Consider the following 14,590-nt stretch of genomic DNA (forward strand, 5'->3'; position numbering starts at 1 on the left):
ACTTACATCCAAATAGAGCATCCCAACCTCATTCTATGAGTGATGGTCTTTATATGGATTTCAAATGTAGGTGAGTAGCAAGCAGTGATCGGTGTAAAGGTGGGTGTGAGGATATGGTCAATAGCATTGGCTGTAGAAGAGCTTGGCCCACAAGTGCTGTGTCTGCTGCAACCATGAGGGCGATGGCATAATAGGAAGTGAAGGTAGGGATAGAGCACTGTGTTGCCAAGAGACATCAGCGAGGCAGAATGACATGGCAGCTTGAGCCCAGGCAGAATGCACCATGACAACATTAAATGAACTCATCTAGCAGAGCCTGTGGCATTCATGGCTGCACCCAAAGACCCCTTTAGAAATGCACTGCAAGGAGGATATAACGCTTGCATCACTCAATTGCTACAGCGAGTTGTGGTGAGGCATGGAAATCACAGGTCCATTTCAGATGGAATGCCAGCACACTGGATGTCAAATGAGTCTGCCTGGCTAAATACAGGTTTCAGAGGGAAAAAAAGCCTGCTGCTGCCAGCTGTAGAGTGATAAAGAGCATCCCCCCCAGAGGGATAAAGGATCCCAGGAAGGCCGTGGGGGAAGTTTTGGAGCTGACTCCCTTTCGCCTCCCTCACAGTGCACAACGTCTGGGCACACCTGCATATGCAGCCTCACATAGAGTAGGTCCCTGCTCTGCACTCTGGCCACTAAGTAGCTCCCTGAGTGTTGGGATTCATCCCTTGCATGACCATTCTGAGCCAGGAGTTCTGTCCTTCCCCCTCATCTGCGTAGTGCCCACTTAGCTCTTCATCCCCATCTCTTTGAGGCTGCATGTGTAGGGGCACAGAGTGCATAAAAAATGTGGCTGCACTCTTCTGAGCAGGAAGCAACTTTCTCCACAGAATACCCTGTAAGCTTTCTGATGGTGTGTTCAGCAGACTGTAGGTTAACACTGATCTGAGCTGCTGCCACTTGCAAAGGGAGAGCAACAGACTGCACCACCAATAATCAGTCCTTTCTATGCCAACAAAGTTGCCCCAGGGAACTCTGTGATACATCCAGAGGATTTCCATGACCTAAGTAAAGCCGGGGCTGCACGCACACAAGAAAACAATAGGTCTTGGACCCTAGGTTAACACAATTAATGTGTGGATGCAGGGCAGTTAGGTTTGACCCAAACTCACACTGTTGTATAAATCTACCATAAAACATTATTCCCAAAGGTGGTCAAGTTACAGTCCTGCATGTACTACATTGAAGCCATATTATATTGTGCCCTTGTTCATTTTAGCACTCCTTAAAAAAAGTAAGACTTTGTGCTCAAAGGCAGAAGCCTACAGTTATTCTTAAAACAGGTGAAGGAACTGCTCTGTTTATATAATCATATCCAGTGCTCATATTATACAGTAAGGGGATCATTTAGAAATACGTAGATAAATAGTCAACTATATAAAACTTTGTAAAAAGGTGATTATAGTTTGCTGATATATGATTGCATAAATATTCTGAGGATTTCACTCCGGTATAAGCAAATCAAACATGAGTTAAAGTGCTTTCCATTAATAGCTTGGGCATCTAGTCTCTACAAATTACTTAAAATATGAGTAAAAAGACCCACCCATATGTGCTTCAGCACAGCAGAAATCTGCAGACTTTGAGTTTCAAGCAATCCACCCCAGTTAGACAGACAACTGTACACTACCAATCCAAAAGAATATTTCCATAGTGCCAAATATTTTAACAGCATAACTCACCTGGTCTGTATACACATCAGGTGGTACCATCTTATTAAAGAAATCAGAGCATACTGCTCCTGCTTGAAGGTAGTAATGAAGGGCTGCTGAATACTGATTTGTTGCTACAGTAAGGGGGAAAAGAATAATCTCAGAAATGAAATGTGTAAACATATAGAATTATTCACACTAAGATTTAATACATACGTACACACACAAAATGTCAAATTTTAAAGTTCACTGGAGTTCACTACTCAAAGAATTACTCATCACCCAAGTATAAATGCATACATATTAGGTGGTATACACTGTAACCACTATGTGATATGAAAATATGTTACAAGGATTTGAAAGAGGATCAGATCAATCAGTAAAGCTCATTAGCACTGTCAAGCCAAGGGTTTCAAGCCAGTTTCTCTTAATTATTTTATATATTTTAAAAAGGTTTCACTCTACTGAGCTGGTAAGAGCAAGGGGGACCTTTTAAATTAGACAATTTGTACCACTATGTTGGCTGTTGGGGTTAAATGTACATGCCACGCTGCTAACTCACCCTGAATTAGTTCTCTGCCGCACGCAGGGCTTCCAACAAGCACCCTTTGTAATATCAGAGCACTAGCATATCATCACAGCTGGACTGAACACTGTCAGCAGGTGCTGCTTTAGATTTTTAATTCAAAAGCCACAGTCAAGGCTTCGCAGAAGATTAGTGGTCTCCAAGTGGATTTACAGGGTCCAGGATGGAAAGAACAGAATCAAGTGGCAAGATGAGATGACAGAGGGATAGAAATCAGATTGTAGATTTAAACTCTGATATCTTATCCATATTAGAGAATGTCGACAGTTAATGTGCAAGCACCTGAAATGCTTGTTCACACACTATTTTGCTCATAACATTGCACAGGGGTGCCTAGTCTCATCAGATCAAAAACATCTTTTAATTGCCTTCCTGCACTAATTCAGTTCAAACTATTGGACTGACACCATCAGAAACAATAACTATGGTCACTGAACTAATTGACAGGGCTCGACAAATAATGCAATCTACTCGTCCGTGGCGAGTAGATTGCAACCCGGAAGAGCCGGGTTTGGGCGATCTGCGCATGCACAGATCGCCGGACAGCGCAGCTGGCGAGCGGGGCTCACTGTGGTTCGGCAAGCCCTGCTAATAGATTAGTTACCACAGTCCCTCAATACTCCCATCCACTACACGCAGCTTAGAATACTTGCTCCAACACCACCCAACTCTTACCTGAAAGGTTCTATGCTAGCACTAGGGATGTAAAATCCTGTTTAGTTAATCTGTTAAACTTTAAGTGTAAATGGTCAATCAATTAAACAGGGCAGGGAAGGGTGAGAGCTAAGGAGAGGCCACTTAGTTCTCCACACCCATCTCCTTGAGGCTGCATGAATAAGGGTGCAGAGGGCACACAAATTTGGCTGTGCTCTTGTGAGCAGGAAGCAGTTTTCTCTACTGAACCCCATGTTCACTCCCTCTGGGGCTCTGGCACTGGCCACTGTCAGAAGACAAGATACTGGGCTGGATGGACCTTTGGTCTGACCCAGTATGGCGGTTCTTATGTTCTAAGCTCTCTAATAGTGCACTTGCATACTGGTGTTCAGCAGACTGTCGGTTAATGCTGATCTGAGCTGTTGCCACTTGCAAAGGGAGGTGTGGCTTCTGCTTGTAACAGACTGCACCACTGTCCTCTCTACACCAACGAAGCTGCCCCCCAGGAACTCTGTGAGCCAAGGAAACAATGAAGAGGCAGTTGTCTCTGCACACAAACCCCTCCTGGTACAATTAAATTTGCTTATGTGCAGTGAGGAGCTAGGATTAGAACTGAGTAGATCCGGGGTCGGCAACCTTTCTGAAGTAGCATGCCAAGATTGAACCCTCCTGCCCAAGACCATGCTGCTGTCCCGGGAGGCGGGGGAAGGGACTCTTTCCACTGCACATTCTGCTTGGTCTCCTGCCCAGGGCTCCGCTCTGGCTTTTCTTGTGGGAAGGGGAGGAGCAGCAGGCATGTGCTTCCCCAGAAGTTGGATGTGGGGTTCTCCACACCCCCAGGAAGCTGGTGCTGGCTCCAATCTTGTGGGGGGTGCGATGCTGGATCGCCAGCACAGGCTGAGGTCAGGGTTGCTCGGGGGCAGGAGAAGATTCAGGGAAATGGGCGAAGCGGGAGCATGACCCCGGGGATGGGGTCCTGTGAGGGTCTGGTCCATGGCACCATCACCTTCATGTCAGAGACCCAGGCGCCAATGTGGCTTTGGGGCAGAGGGATCCCCCCCACACAAGTTTTCCTCTCCCCATAGCCCCCACTGCAGCCTGGGCAGCACTCACCCTCTAGTGCAGTGGTTCTCAAACTTTTTGGTCTGTGAACTCTCTGGTTCAATGCAAACTTTTCCACGGACCATCAATTGCTAATGGAAACTCTCTGTTAATTACATAATTATGCCTGAGCCATTTTGCTAGTGCTGCAGCTAGGGAGAATGGTTTAATTTAAATTATTAAACAGATTAAGTGTTTTAACTTTCTCATGTTAGTTTATCAAACTTCATTTTAAATAAAGTAAAATATTAATTTATGTCCAACACAAGATTTCAATGTTTTATTTATGGCAGGGGTGGGGAACTATCAGTTGGGGACCACACAAGTGAGAAGCAAAACTACTCTAAACCTCCCCAATTCTCTGAGCCTGACCCCATCAAACCCCAGTCCCCAAATCGCTCATTATCAGCTCACTCCGGCCCCCGCCACTCACTCCCCCACTCCTCCCACGGGGGGTCCTGGTAGCTCTTGGAGGTACCAGGGGCACTCTCCCACCCCACTGTTTCCTTTTCACCCAGCTGCCCCACTGCCTCATCACCCCCCCAGCCCTTGACACCCCAAATCCCCCCTGCCCATTGGCATGGTTGTGGCTGCTTGGAGATGGTCCCAGCCAGGCCCCAGGGGCAGGGCAGTCTGTTCCCACGTCCCCTACATGCAGGTCCCTGCATGCCAGCTCAGATCATGTGCCCAGAAACCGGAGCTATTGCTCCAAGACTTGTGGCTGCACAGGCTCTTGGGGAGGGAGGGGAAGAAGGGTGCTGACCTCTAGTCATGGACAACATGTGCCACTGGAAATCAGCTTGTGTGCCACTTATGAGACACATGCTGTAGGATGCCAAACCCTGGAGTAGATGAAGGGAGAATGGTGGTAATGTAAGGTACTTTTTCTTCAAGCCTCTGTACTCTCTACATAGAAGCTACGTCAGATCAATGGCCGAAATAGGAGCTCATGCCTTTAAAACATGGGTTCCCAAATTGGGGGGGGGGGAGAAATTCCGGGGGGGAGTGGGCGCGAGGCGACCCAGCCTCCCCTCCACTGCCCCCACGAAGTTTTGCAGCCCTGGTCAAAGTTCCTTTCCATCCCCCCCCCCCCCCCCACTCAACAAGTTTTGCTGCTATTTTTTGGAGGGGGGGCGGGAGGGTTTTTCAAAAATCAAAAAGGGGGCATGATGCCGAAAAGTTTGGAAACCACTGCAATCTCCACTTACAATACAGAAGCACCTAGGATCTGTAAAAGTAGATCCTCCCATACTCTGGCCTACCTAATTCCAATCAGACCCCATGAAGATGACCCCCACACTACCTTGGAGTGAGCGCTCCTTGCATAGCCCCCGTGCTCCACTCCCTTGCAGAAGAACAGCTCAATTTCAGCACCTGGGGTATCTCTGTACTCCTGAAGGGATTGGGGGAGTAAGCAGGATTTATCAGGTCTTGCCTATCTTGACCCTTAAAATGAATTTGGGGAACAATGTCTAAGCTGTTGAACTGGTTTTCCCTCACTATTTGATTTGCCAACATGAATAGGGCTGAGCTGGGTTATTAGAATCATATTTTTCAAAACAACAGTCCAGTTTAGATAAGGAATTACCAATTTGGAACCCTACTCCAGCAAAGGCCTCAGAATAATTTTTTTTCACTTTTTTGGGTTATTGAATACAGATGTTCACCTGATTCTAGAGATAGATATATAAATTTAGAATATTAGCTTATTTTTTCCTTTAGCATTGAAAATTTCAAGTAACAATTACTTATTTCAGTTTTTAAAATAAAAGAAAAACAACCCAAAGCCCCCATTCTGCACAGAGTGATTCATATGGCTATACAGAATCTCACTGATAACACTGCATTTTCAAGAACTGCCCTCACCAATCCACTGACATGTCTGAGTCCAAAGTAGGGATGTTAAGTAGCGATTAATTTACTAGTCAAGAAGTCAACAGAATTTCCATCGACTACTCAACGAGCACTTCCACATTCCGCCTTTGAAGTGTACAACAGCCCCAGCAAGGGCTCTTGTGCATTTCAAAGTTAAAGTGCCTACACGGAGCCTGGGGTTAGTGGGGGACTCAGAGTCTTGTGCTGGCCTCAGGCACCATGCTGCACTTCCTCTTTGAAATGCACAAGAGCCCCTGCACACCACACTGGGTCAAGCTGGGGAGTCCCCAGCTGATCCTGGGTTCCAAGAAGCTCTGCTGCTTTGAAATGCCACACAGAGCCCCGGGACAGGCCCCAGCTGACCCTGGGTTCCACCTGGCATTTCAAAGCAGCAGCGCCGCACTGAGCCCACTCTCTTCTCCCCTCGCAGAGGCAGCAAGGGGTGAGGGAGCAGTGACTAGTCAACTATCCTGTCAACTAGTCCTTTACATCCCTAGTCCAAAGAAACTGTCATTTTTTAAAGCTCTATGATGTCTGAGTGCCTTCTGATAAATGATTAATACATGGTACAACATTACTCTTGACTTTATGCAAAAGATACAGGAGGAAAGTAACTGAAGACAGAGCACAGTGCACATGCACGCACATTAATCACAAATGCCAGATGCTGGTTTCACTTACCAAAATAAATATCAGCTTGGATAATTAACCAGAAGTGGTTATCTGAGTTTATAGTCAATGCATAATTGACCAGCTCTTTTACAGTAACAGCTACAGCTTCAAAATCCACTGACTGAAGGCTAAAGAAAAAGGCAGTTTAGTCATGTCAATCACTATTGAAGCAAATAAGCTGATTAATTACTCTGCAAACACCCTTTCCCAATTAAAAAAAATGTACCACCATCAAGATTATGGTTATCCTATTTTGTCACCTAAATTGAGACCTTTTAAGTCTATCAGCCATGTGAGAAGAAAATTTAGAATGATATCAATGACACCATGGGACTTACGAAAGGTGGCACCTTGAAGTAAATTGCAACAATGAAGTCTCACTTTCAAGAGCACAGTGAAGTTACATTTCAAATCTTTGCTGGTCCAGATTCACTGCAGGATTAGCATAACACAAAGCAGACAGCAACCTCCAATGGTTAAAAGCATGTAAGTATGCAGTACTGATTGGGAAATAATACCAGGGAATTAACACTTCAGTAGTTTCTCTTGATACAACGTATATAGATTCTCCAAATTTAAGGGGAAAAAAAAAAGTTTTTTCACTTTTCCAATGTTTCCAAAATACAACAGTAAAAGCATCTTCTGATTTGACCATCCAACAGCACTAAATTAAATTATTAGGAAAATAAGTTATGACCCGTGCAGTTATAAATATGGTAATATGGGTAGGAGCCAAATTGAATGGTCATCCTATCATATATTCTTGGTGCACTTTTGGATGAGATTCAACCTCCTAGTCAAAAGGTATTTATTTAAAGCAGAGGTCACCAACCTGTGGGGTGCATTGCCTAGGGGTGTGCAGAGAAATGCCAGCCCCCCAAGAAAGTGGGGAGGAAGCACCATGCAGCTCTTTCCTGGCTCAAGGCCCTGCACCTGCCCCCAGCTGTGGCCCCTACCTCAGCCACCTTACCCCATTCTTCCCCATGACGACCCCTCTCCTGGTACCAGTGGGGGAAGAACGGACAGGGGTAAAGAGAGAAGCGAAAGGTAAAAATTTGGGGACTACTGATTTAAAAACGTATTCCTGCAATTACTCAGAATTCTCCTTCTCTGGATTTTTCATCTCCCTTAGCTGACAAAAATGCTCTCTCCTAAAAATAATTCCCCCCTTTACAGAAGAATCATCACTGTACCACGCCCACCTTCCTCGGACCTTTCAGTGCAGAGAAGTCCCAAGCAAAATCTAGCTTCCATGAAAGAAAGTGGGAAAAGGGAGTTACTCACCTCGCAGTAACGAGTGTTCTTCGAGATGTGACACCCCGTGGGTGCTCCACTGTAGGTGAAGGGTTGCCCTGAGCCGCAGATCGGAGCTTTGTATAGCAGTTTCCCCTGTTGAGCCACGCATGCCCAGGAGGCGTCTCGAGCCCTTCCCGCCTCCTGAGGAGCGTGACTCAACCCCCTCCCTTTCAGTTCCTCGTCTCCGCTCGAGAATTTTGACTCCGAGCAGAGGGGAGGTAGGGAGGGTTGTGGAGCACCCACAGGGACACACATCTCGAAGAACACTCGTTACTGCACGAGGTGAGTAACTCCCTTTTCTTCTTCGACTAGTGTCCCCATGGGTGCTCCACTGTAGGTGACTACAAAGCAGTACAGGCAGTCCCCGGGTTACGTACAAGATAGGGACTGTAGGTTTGTTAAGTTGAATCTGTATGTAAGTCGGAACTGGCGTCCAGATTCAGCCGCTGCCGAAACTGACCGCCAGTTCTGACTTACATACAGATTCAACTTAAGAACCCCAAGCGTCCCCAAGTCAGCTGCTGCTGAAACTGATCAGCGGCTGATTCCAGGAAGCCTGGGGCAGAGCAACTCTGCCTCGGGCTTCCTGTAGTCAGCGCTGGTCAGTTTCAGCAGCGGCTGACTTGGGGACGCCTGGGGCAGAGCAGCTGGGGCGCTGCCGATTGGTCCTGCAGCGCCTTTCTGGGCACTACTGGACCAACCCAGCAGCACCCCAGCTGCTCTGCCCCAGGCGTCCTGATTCAGCCACTGCTGAAACTGACCAGCAGCGGCTGAATCAGGACCTGGGGCAGAGCAGCTGGGGTGCTGCCAGGTTGGTCCAGTAGTGCCCAGAGTGGCGCTGCAGGACCAATCGGCAGCGCCCCAGCTGCTCTGCCCCAGGGTCCACAACAAAAGCCAGGTCTGTTGGGGTGGGGGGCACACTAGCTGCGCCCTCCCCCCCCCTCAGCAGACCAGGGACACGGGGAGCAGAGCCGCAGCGGCAGCGGGGTGCCACGCCTCTGAGGCTTTGCTCTGGCAAAGTCTCAGAGGCGCGGGACCCCGCCGCGGCTGCGGCTTCAGTCCCGGTGCCCCTGGTCTGCTGAGGACCGTCTCCATATCTTTGGCAAAAACGTGGGGTGGGGTCTCAGTATGACCCTATCCTTAGTGAAAACTGTGTAAGGAGGTTCTGACATTAGTGCTCCGAGTTCGCTCACCCTCCTGAAGGAGGTAATGGCTAATAGGAAGAAGACTTTCATAAAAAGGAAGGGAAATGGTACTGTTGCCAGTGGCTCAAAGGGAGGTCTGGTGAGGCAATTCAAAACAAGATTTAGGTCCCATAAAGGGGGTGGGGCCTTATGTGGTGGGTACACATTCTGGAGCCCCTGGAGGAATCTCTTCGTAATAGGATGGTTAAAAATGGAGAAGCCGTCTACTGAGGTGTACTATTGCAGCGAGGTGTACTCTTAGAGAGGAGATTGACAGTCCTGATGCCTTAAGCTCCAGAGTGTAGTCCAGGATGGTATTTAGTGGTGAGGCACGGGGCTCCACCTTGGCTCGCTGACACCAATGACAGAAACGTGTCCATTTCTGTTGATAAGTTTTCTGAGTAGACTGTCTCCTGCTATGGAGGAGGACGTCTTTTACTCACTGGGAGCAGCGCTCTTCTACCTCCGAGAACCAGAGAGAAGCCATGCGTGAAGGTGCAGGGTATTGAGTTGTGGATGCAGTATCTTGCCGTCGTCCTGAGATAGTAGGTCTATCCGGTATGGTAGTGGGTGGGGTGGCTGGACCGCTAGCCTGTGAAGGTATGGGTACCAGGTTTGGCGAGACCATGATGGTGCAATCAGGATGACTAGGGCTTTGTCTCTCAGGATCTTGCGCAGAACTCTTGGGATGAGCGGTATGGGAGGAAAGGCGTAGTGTAGGGGGGCTATCCATTTGATTAGGAAGGCATCCCCCAGACAGTGTTTGCCAAGTCCCGCACGTGAGCAGAATTGGGGACATTTGGTGTTCTGGGTAGAAGCAAAGAGGTCTATCAATGGCCATCCCCATTGATGGAAAATTGAGTTCACCACCTCCGTATGTAACTCCCATTCGTGGTCCGTGGTGAAGTTTCGGCTGAGGGAGTCCGCTTTGGTATTGTTCACTCCGGGCAGGTATGATGCTATAAGGGTGACTTGGTTGCGGATACACGCGTTCCACAGGCGAATAGCCTCCGTGCATAGCGAGCGGGAGCGGGCTCCACCCTGTCTGTTTATGTAGAACATCGTGCAGATGTTGTCCGTTAGGATGCGGACTGTGTGATTGGCGATGTCGGAGGCAAAGTGTGCACAGGCATTTCTTACTGCTCTCAATTCGAGGAGATTGATATGTAAGAGTGTCTCGTTTAGGGACCACCTGCCTTGAACTTCGTGACCATCCATATGTGCCCCCCAGCCGAGCAGGGAAGCATCTGTGGTGATTTGAATAGTGGGTTCGATTTGCTGGAACGGAACCCCCGCCAGAAGATTGTTTGGCACTGTCCACCATCGTAAGGATGCGAGCACGTCTGGTGGGATAGTAACCGTTTTGTTTCGAGGGTGTCGTGATGGGATATAAACGGCTGCAATCCAGAGCTGGAAACATCGAAAGTGCAGACGAGCATGGTGGACTACGTAGGTGGTGGAAGCCATGTGTCCCATTAGTCGGAGGCATATAAGTATTGTGGTGGTAGGAAGTGCGAGCATCCCATTTATAATTTTTTGCATGGTTGCAAAGCGTTGTTGAGATAGGTATGCCCGGGCTGTAAGTGAGTCCAGGTGTGCGCCAATGAACTCTATATCTTGAACTGGGTACAGAATTGATTTGTCTTGGTTGATTAGAAGGCCTAGACGACTGAGGAGGGCCGTGGTCGTATGTATCATAGCGGCGGTTTCGGCGTATGAGGATCCCTTTAGAAGGCAATCGTCTAGGTAGGGAAATATGATGACGTTCTGCCGTCTGAGATACGCGGTTACGACCGCCAGTACCTTGGAAAATACCCTCGGGGCTGATGAGAGACCGAAGGGAAGAACCTTGTACTGAAAATGGTCCAGTCCCAACGTGAAGCGTAGATAGCGTCTGTGGGTGGGGTGGATGGTTACATGGAAATAGGCATCTCGGAGGTCGAGGGCTGCGAACCAGTCCCCTCGATCTAGCGCAGGAATGATTGCGGAAAGACTGACCATCTTGAAACGCTGTCTCTTGAGAAATTTGTTCAGTTTGCGGAGATCCAATATAGGTCTCCAGCCCCCCGTTCTTTTCTCGGTCAGGAAATAGTTCGAGTAAAACCCCCTCCCGTGGAACTCTCGAGGTACCCTTTCTATAGCCCCAATGGCAAGGAGCCGATTGACTTCTTGTTTTAGAAGGTTCTCGTGAGAGTGGTCCCTGAAAAGGGACGGGGTAGGAGGAAGGGTAGGGGGAATAGAAATAAAAGGGATGGTATAGCCCACTCGAATTATCTCTAGGACCCAGCGGTCCGATGTTATGGATTCCCACTGTGGGAGGAAGGCAAGCAAACGGTGGTTGAATAGATGGCCATGTTGAGGTGCAAGATCGAACAGGAGGTCTTGTAGACCCTCGACCAAATGTTCAAATTTGCTGCTTAGATGGCTGGTTGGCTGGCGGGCGGGCTTGGTTGGGTCGCCTTCTGGGACCTCGCTGTCTTGGTCTATTGTCCTCATAAGGCCTCTGTGGTCGATTGTATTGTCCATAGCGATATCGATTATCTGAATTATATGGGGTGTATCGCCTGCGTTTATAGGGTGGCGTGCCCATGCCTAGCGTGCGAAGTGTGGACTTAGAATTTTTGCTGTTGTGGAGCATTTCATCCGTAGTGGCTGCAAATAGCTTTTGTTTGTCAAATGGCAAGTCCTCCACTTTGGGCTGGAGTTCGCGTGGAACTCCAGATGACTGGAGCCAAGAGGCTGTATGCATCACCACCGCTGTAGCTGTAACTCGGGCTGCAGTGTCAGCTACATCCATTGCCATTTGGAAAGCGGCGCGGGCGATCATATGGCCCTCATGAACTATTGATTTTAAGATGGGTCTTTTGGAGTCGGGGAGATGCGCCATTAGTTCTCCCAGTTTTGAGTAGTTGTCAAAGTTGTGATTTGCTAAAAGAGCAGAGTAATTTGATATTCTGAGTTGTAGAGTTGAAGAGGAGTATACTTTCTTGCCAAAGGAGTCCAACTTTTTGTGGTCCTTGTCTGCATTGCCCGTCCTATACTGTGGAAACTTCGCTCGTTGTTGTACTGAGTCCATGACTAGTGAGTTAGGTTGTGGGTGAGTGAAGAGAAAGTCGTTGTCTTTTGAGGGAACAAAGTACTTTCTGTAAATTTTCCTGTTAGTCGGTTGGATAGATGCAGGCGTCTTCCAGAGATCTTCTGAGGTCTCCATGATTGCCTCGTCTATGGGTAGGGCAATCTTGCCCTGTAGTGTCGGATGTAGATTCTTTAACAATTGGTATTGTTTCTTCTGCACCTCTTGCAGGGAGACATTCTGGCTTGTCGCTACTCTCTTGAATAGTTCTTGGAACTGTTTTAGATCGTCAATCGTTCCAGTGTCTGATGGTACTACGGCGTCCTCTGGTTGTGCATCAAGGGCATCAGAGTGTGTGATGTTTACCGACTGAGTATCCGAGTCGTTGTTTGAGATTCATTCCACCTCATCCTCCGAAAAACTTGCTGGAGTTAGGGGTTGTGGCCGAGGCAAACTTATCCGGGATGTAATGGAACGAGGTGGGGAGCGGTGTCCATATGGCTCCCAGTGTTCCCACGGTCCCCATTGCGGTGGATAAGGTGGAGGTGGGTAAGGCCAGTATGGGTGCCATGGGCCATGTTGTGGCGGAGCCCTATAATGGTGAGAGCGAGCCTTTCCAGGTGATGGATGTCGTGAGGAATGGACCGTGTGGTGGTCATCATCAGGAAGGGGAGCGTCGTGAAGAGACGACGGTGACATCGATCTGGGAGGGGATCGCCTTGATGGAGACCCCTCAGGAGAGTAAGAAGTAGAGGGCAGGCACAGATAATGATGCCCACTGTATGGATCAGTCTCTTGTTGGGGCTGATCCCTAGGAGTCTCATCTGGCTGCTTGTCTGGCTGTGGGAGGACCAGCGGAGCATGAGCTGTTGCCAGAGGCTTCGGAGGCTGCCCATCGTTTTGCTGCGGTGCCGTCACTTTAAGAGGCACCGCAGCTTTAAGCCGTGATGTAGGTTTCGGCGCTGCAGAGGTTTGAAGCAGCGCCGGGGCTGGAAGCGGTGCCGCGCTCTGAAGCGGCACCGCGGTTTGAAGCGGCGCCGGCTTTTCATGCCATGCCGGCTGCTGAGAATGGTCCCGGGGCGCCGTAGAGGCTTGAAGAGGTGTCAGGGCTGGAAGCGGTGCCACGCTTGCAAGTGGCACCGCGGTTCGAAGCGGCGGCGGCTTTTCATGCCGTGCCGGCTGCTTAGAGCGCTCCTGGGGCCACTCAGCTGTTGAGTGCCCCGATACCGGTGCGGAGTGGGAGGATCGCCCCGAAGCCTTAGTGGCAGGGGACTTCCCAGCCTGGTGTGCCTCTCCTCTATGTTTGGGAGAGGAAGAGGCTGGAAGAGAGCGGGATGCTATGGGTCTCGGGGTATTTTTGGAAGGCGGCGGAGGCTCTTGCTGCGGTGCAGATTGTTCTCCCGCAGGCTGTAGAGCTTTTTCAAATAAAATCATCCTGAGGCGGAGCTCACGGTCTTTTCTGGCTCTCGCCGTCAGGGAATTGCAGTGGGTACAGTTGTGTGGAGAGTGAGTCTCCCCCAAACACCATATGCAGTGCGAGTGGCCATCTGAAGCCAGCATTGGATCCCGGCATTGAGCGCACTTTTTAAACCCTGAGGAGCCAGACATTGCAGGCTCTCTCGCTCTTGAAATTATTATATTATTATAGTTTATGTGGTTTGCTGCTGCTGCTTCTTTTTTTTTTTAAAGTCTTTGGCTACGTCTACACTGGCCCCTTTTCCGGAAGGGGCATGTAAATTTCACCAGTCGTCGTAGGGAAATCCGCGGGGGATTTAAATATCCCCCGCGGCATTTAAATAAAAATGTCCGCCGCTTTTTTCCGGCTTTTAAAAAAGCCGGAAAAGAGCGTCTACACTGGCCCCGATCCTCCGGAAAAAGTGCCCTTTTCTGGAGGGTCTTATTCCTACTTCGAAGTAGGAATAAGACCCTCCGGAAAAGGGCACTTTTTCCGGAGGATCGGGGCCAGTGTAGACGCTCTTTTCCGGCTTTTTTAAAAGCCGGAAAAAAGCGGCGGACATTTTTATTTAAATGCCGCGGGGGATATTTAAATCCCCCGCGGATTTCCCTACGACGACTGGTGAAATTTACATGCCCCTTCCGGAAAAGGGGCCAGTGTAGACGTAGCCTTTATGTGTTTCTTGTTTGACAGGCGGGAGAAAGCCGGTTCACCAGAATCTCGGTCTGAGGTAAGTTCAAGCCCCCCCTGAGGGGGGGGATTTAATTAATCTATTTTTCCTATTTCTAGTTTTTTTTTTTTTTTTTTTTAAAATAAAGAAACAGGGAAAGAGTAACTAGGATAACAGGGGAAGCTAACTATGCCCAAATTAGTAAGAGTAAAGCAGTCAGATAATCTGACAGGGAGCTCCTAACTGCTCAATCCGCAGACGAGGGCGGTTAGAGAGGAACTGAAAGGAGGGGGTTGAGTCACGCTCCTCAG

General features: G+C 48.8%; 1 protein-coding gene across 2 annotated transcripts in view; it reads right to left on the reverse strand.

The window, feature by feature from the left end:
- The window catches only part of INTS8 (integrator complex subunit 8), an 83,381-nt gene that overhangs the window by 3,299 nt on the left and 65,492 nt on the right, over nucleotides 1–14,590 (reverse strand). Inside the window, exons 21-22 of one of the 2 annotated variants that reach the window (XM_075920360.2) lie at nucleotides 6,610–6,728; nucleotides 1,743–1,846 (exon numbers count right to left, since the gene is read on the reverse strand). In XM_075920360.2, the coding sequence (XP_075776475.1) occupies nucleotides 1,743–1,846; nucleotides 6,610–6,728 (223 nt within the window). The remainder of the gene's footprint in view (nucleotides 1–1,742; nucleotides 1,847–6,609; nucleotides 6,729–14,590) is intronic. The other variant, XR_016348700.1, reaches the window with a different exon arrangement.

Source organism: Pelodiscus sinensis, chromosome 2 (genome assembly GCF_052426305.1).
Source record: "Pelodiscus sinensis isolate ZL-2025 chromosome 2, ASM5242630v1, whole genome shotgun sequence".
Taxonomy (NCBI): Eukaryota; Metazoa; Chordata; order Testudines; family Trionychidae; genus Pelodiscus; species Pelodiscus sinensis.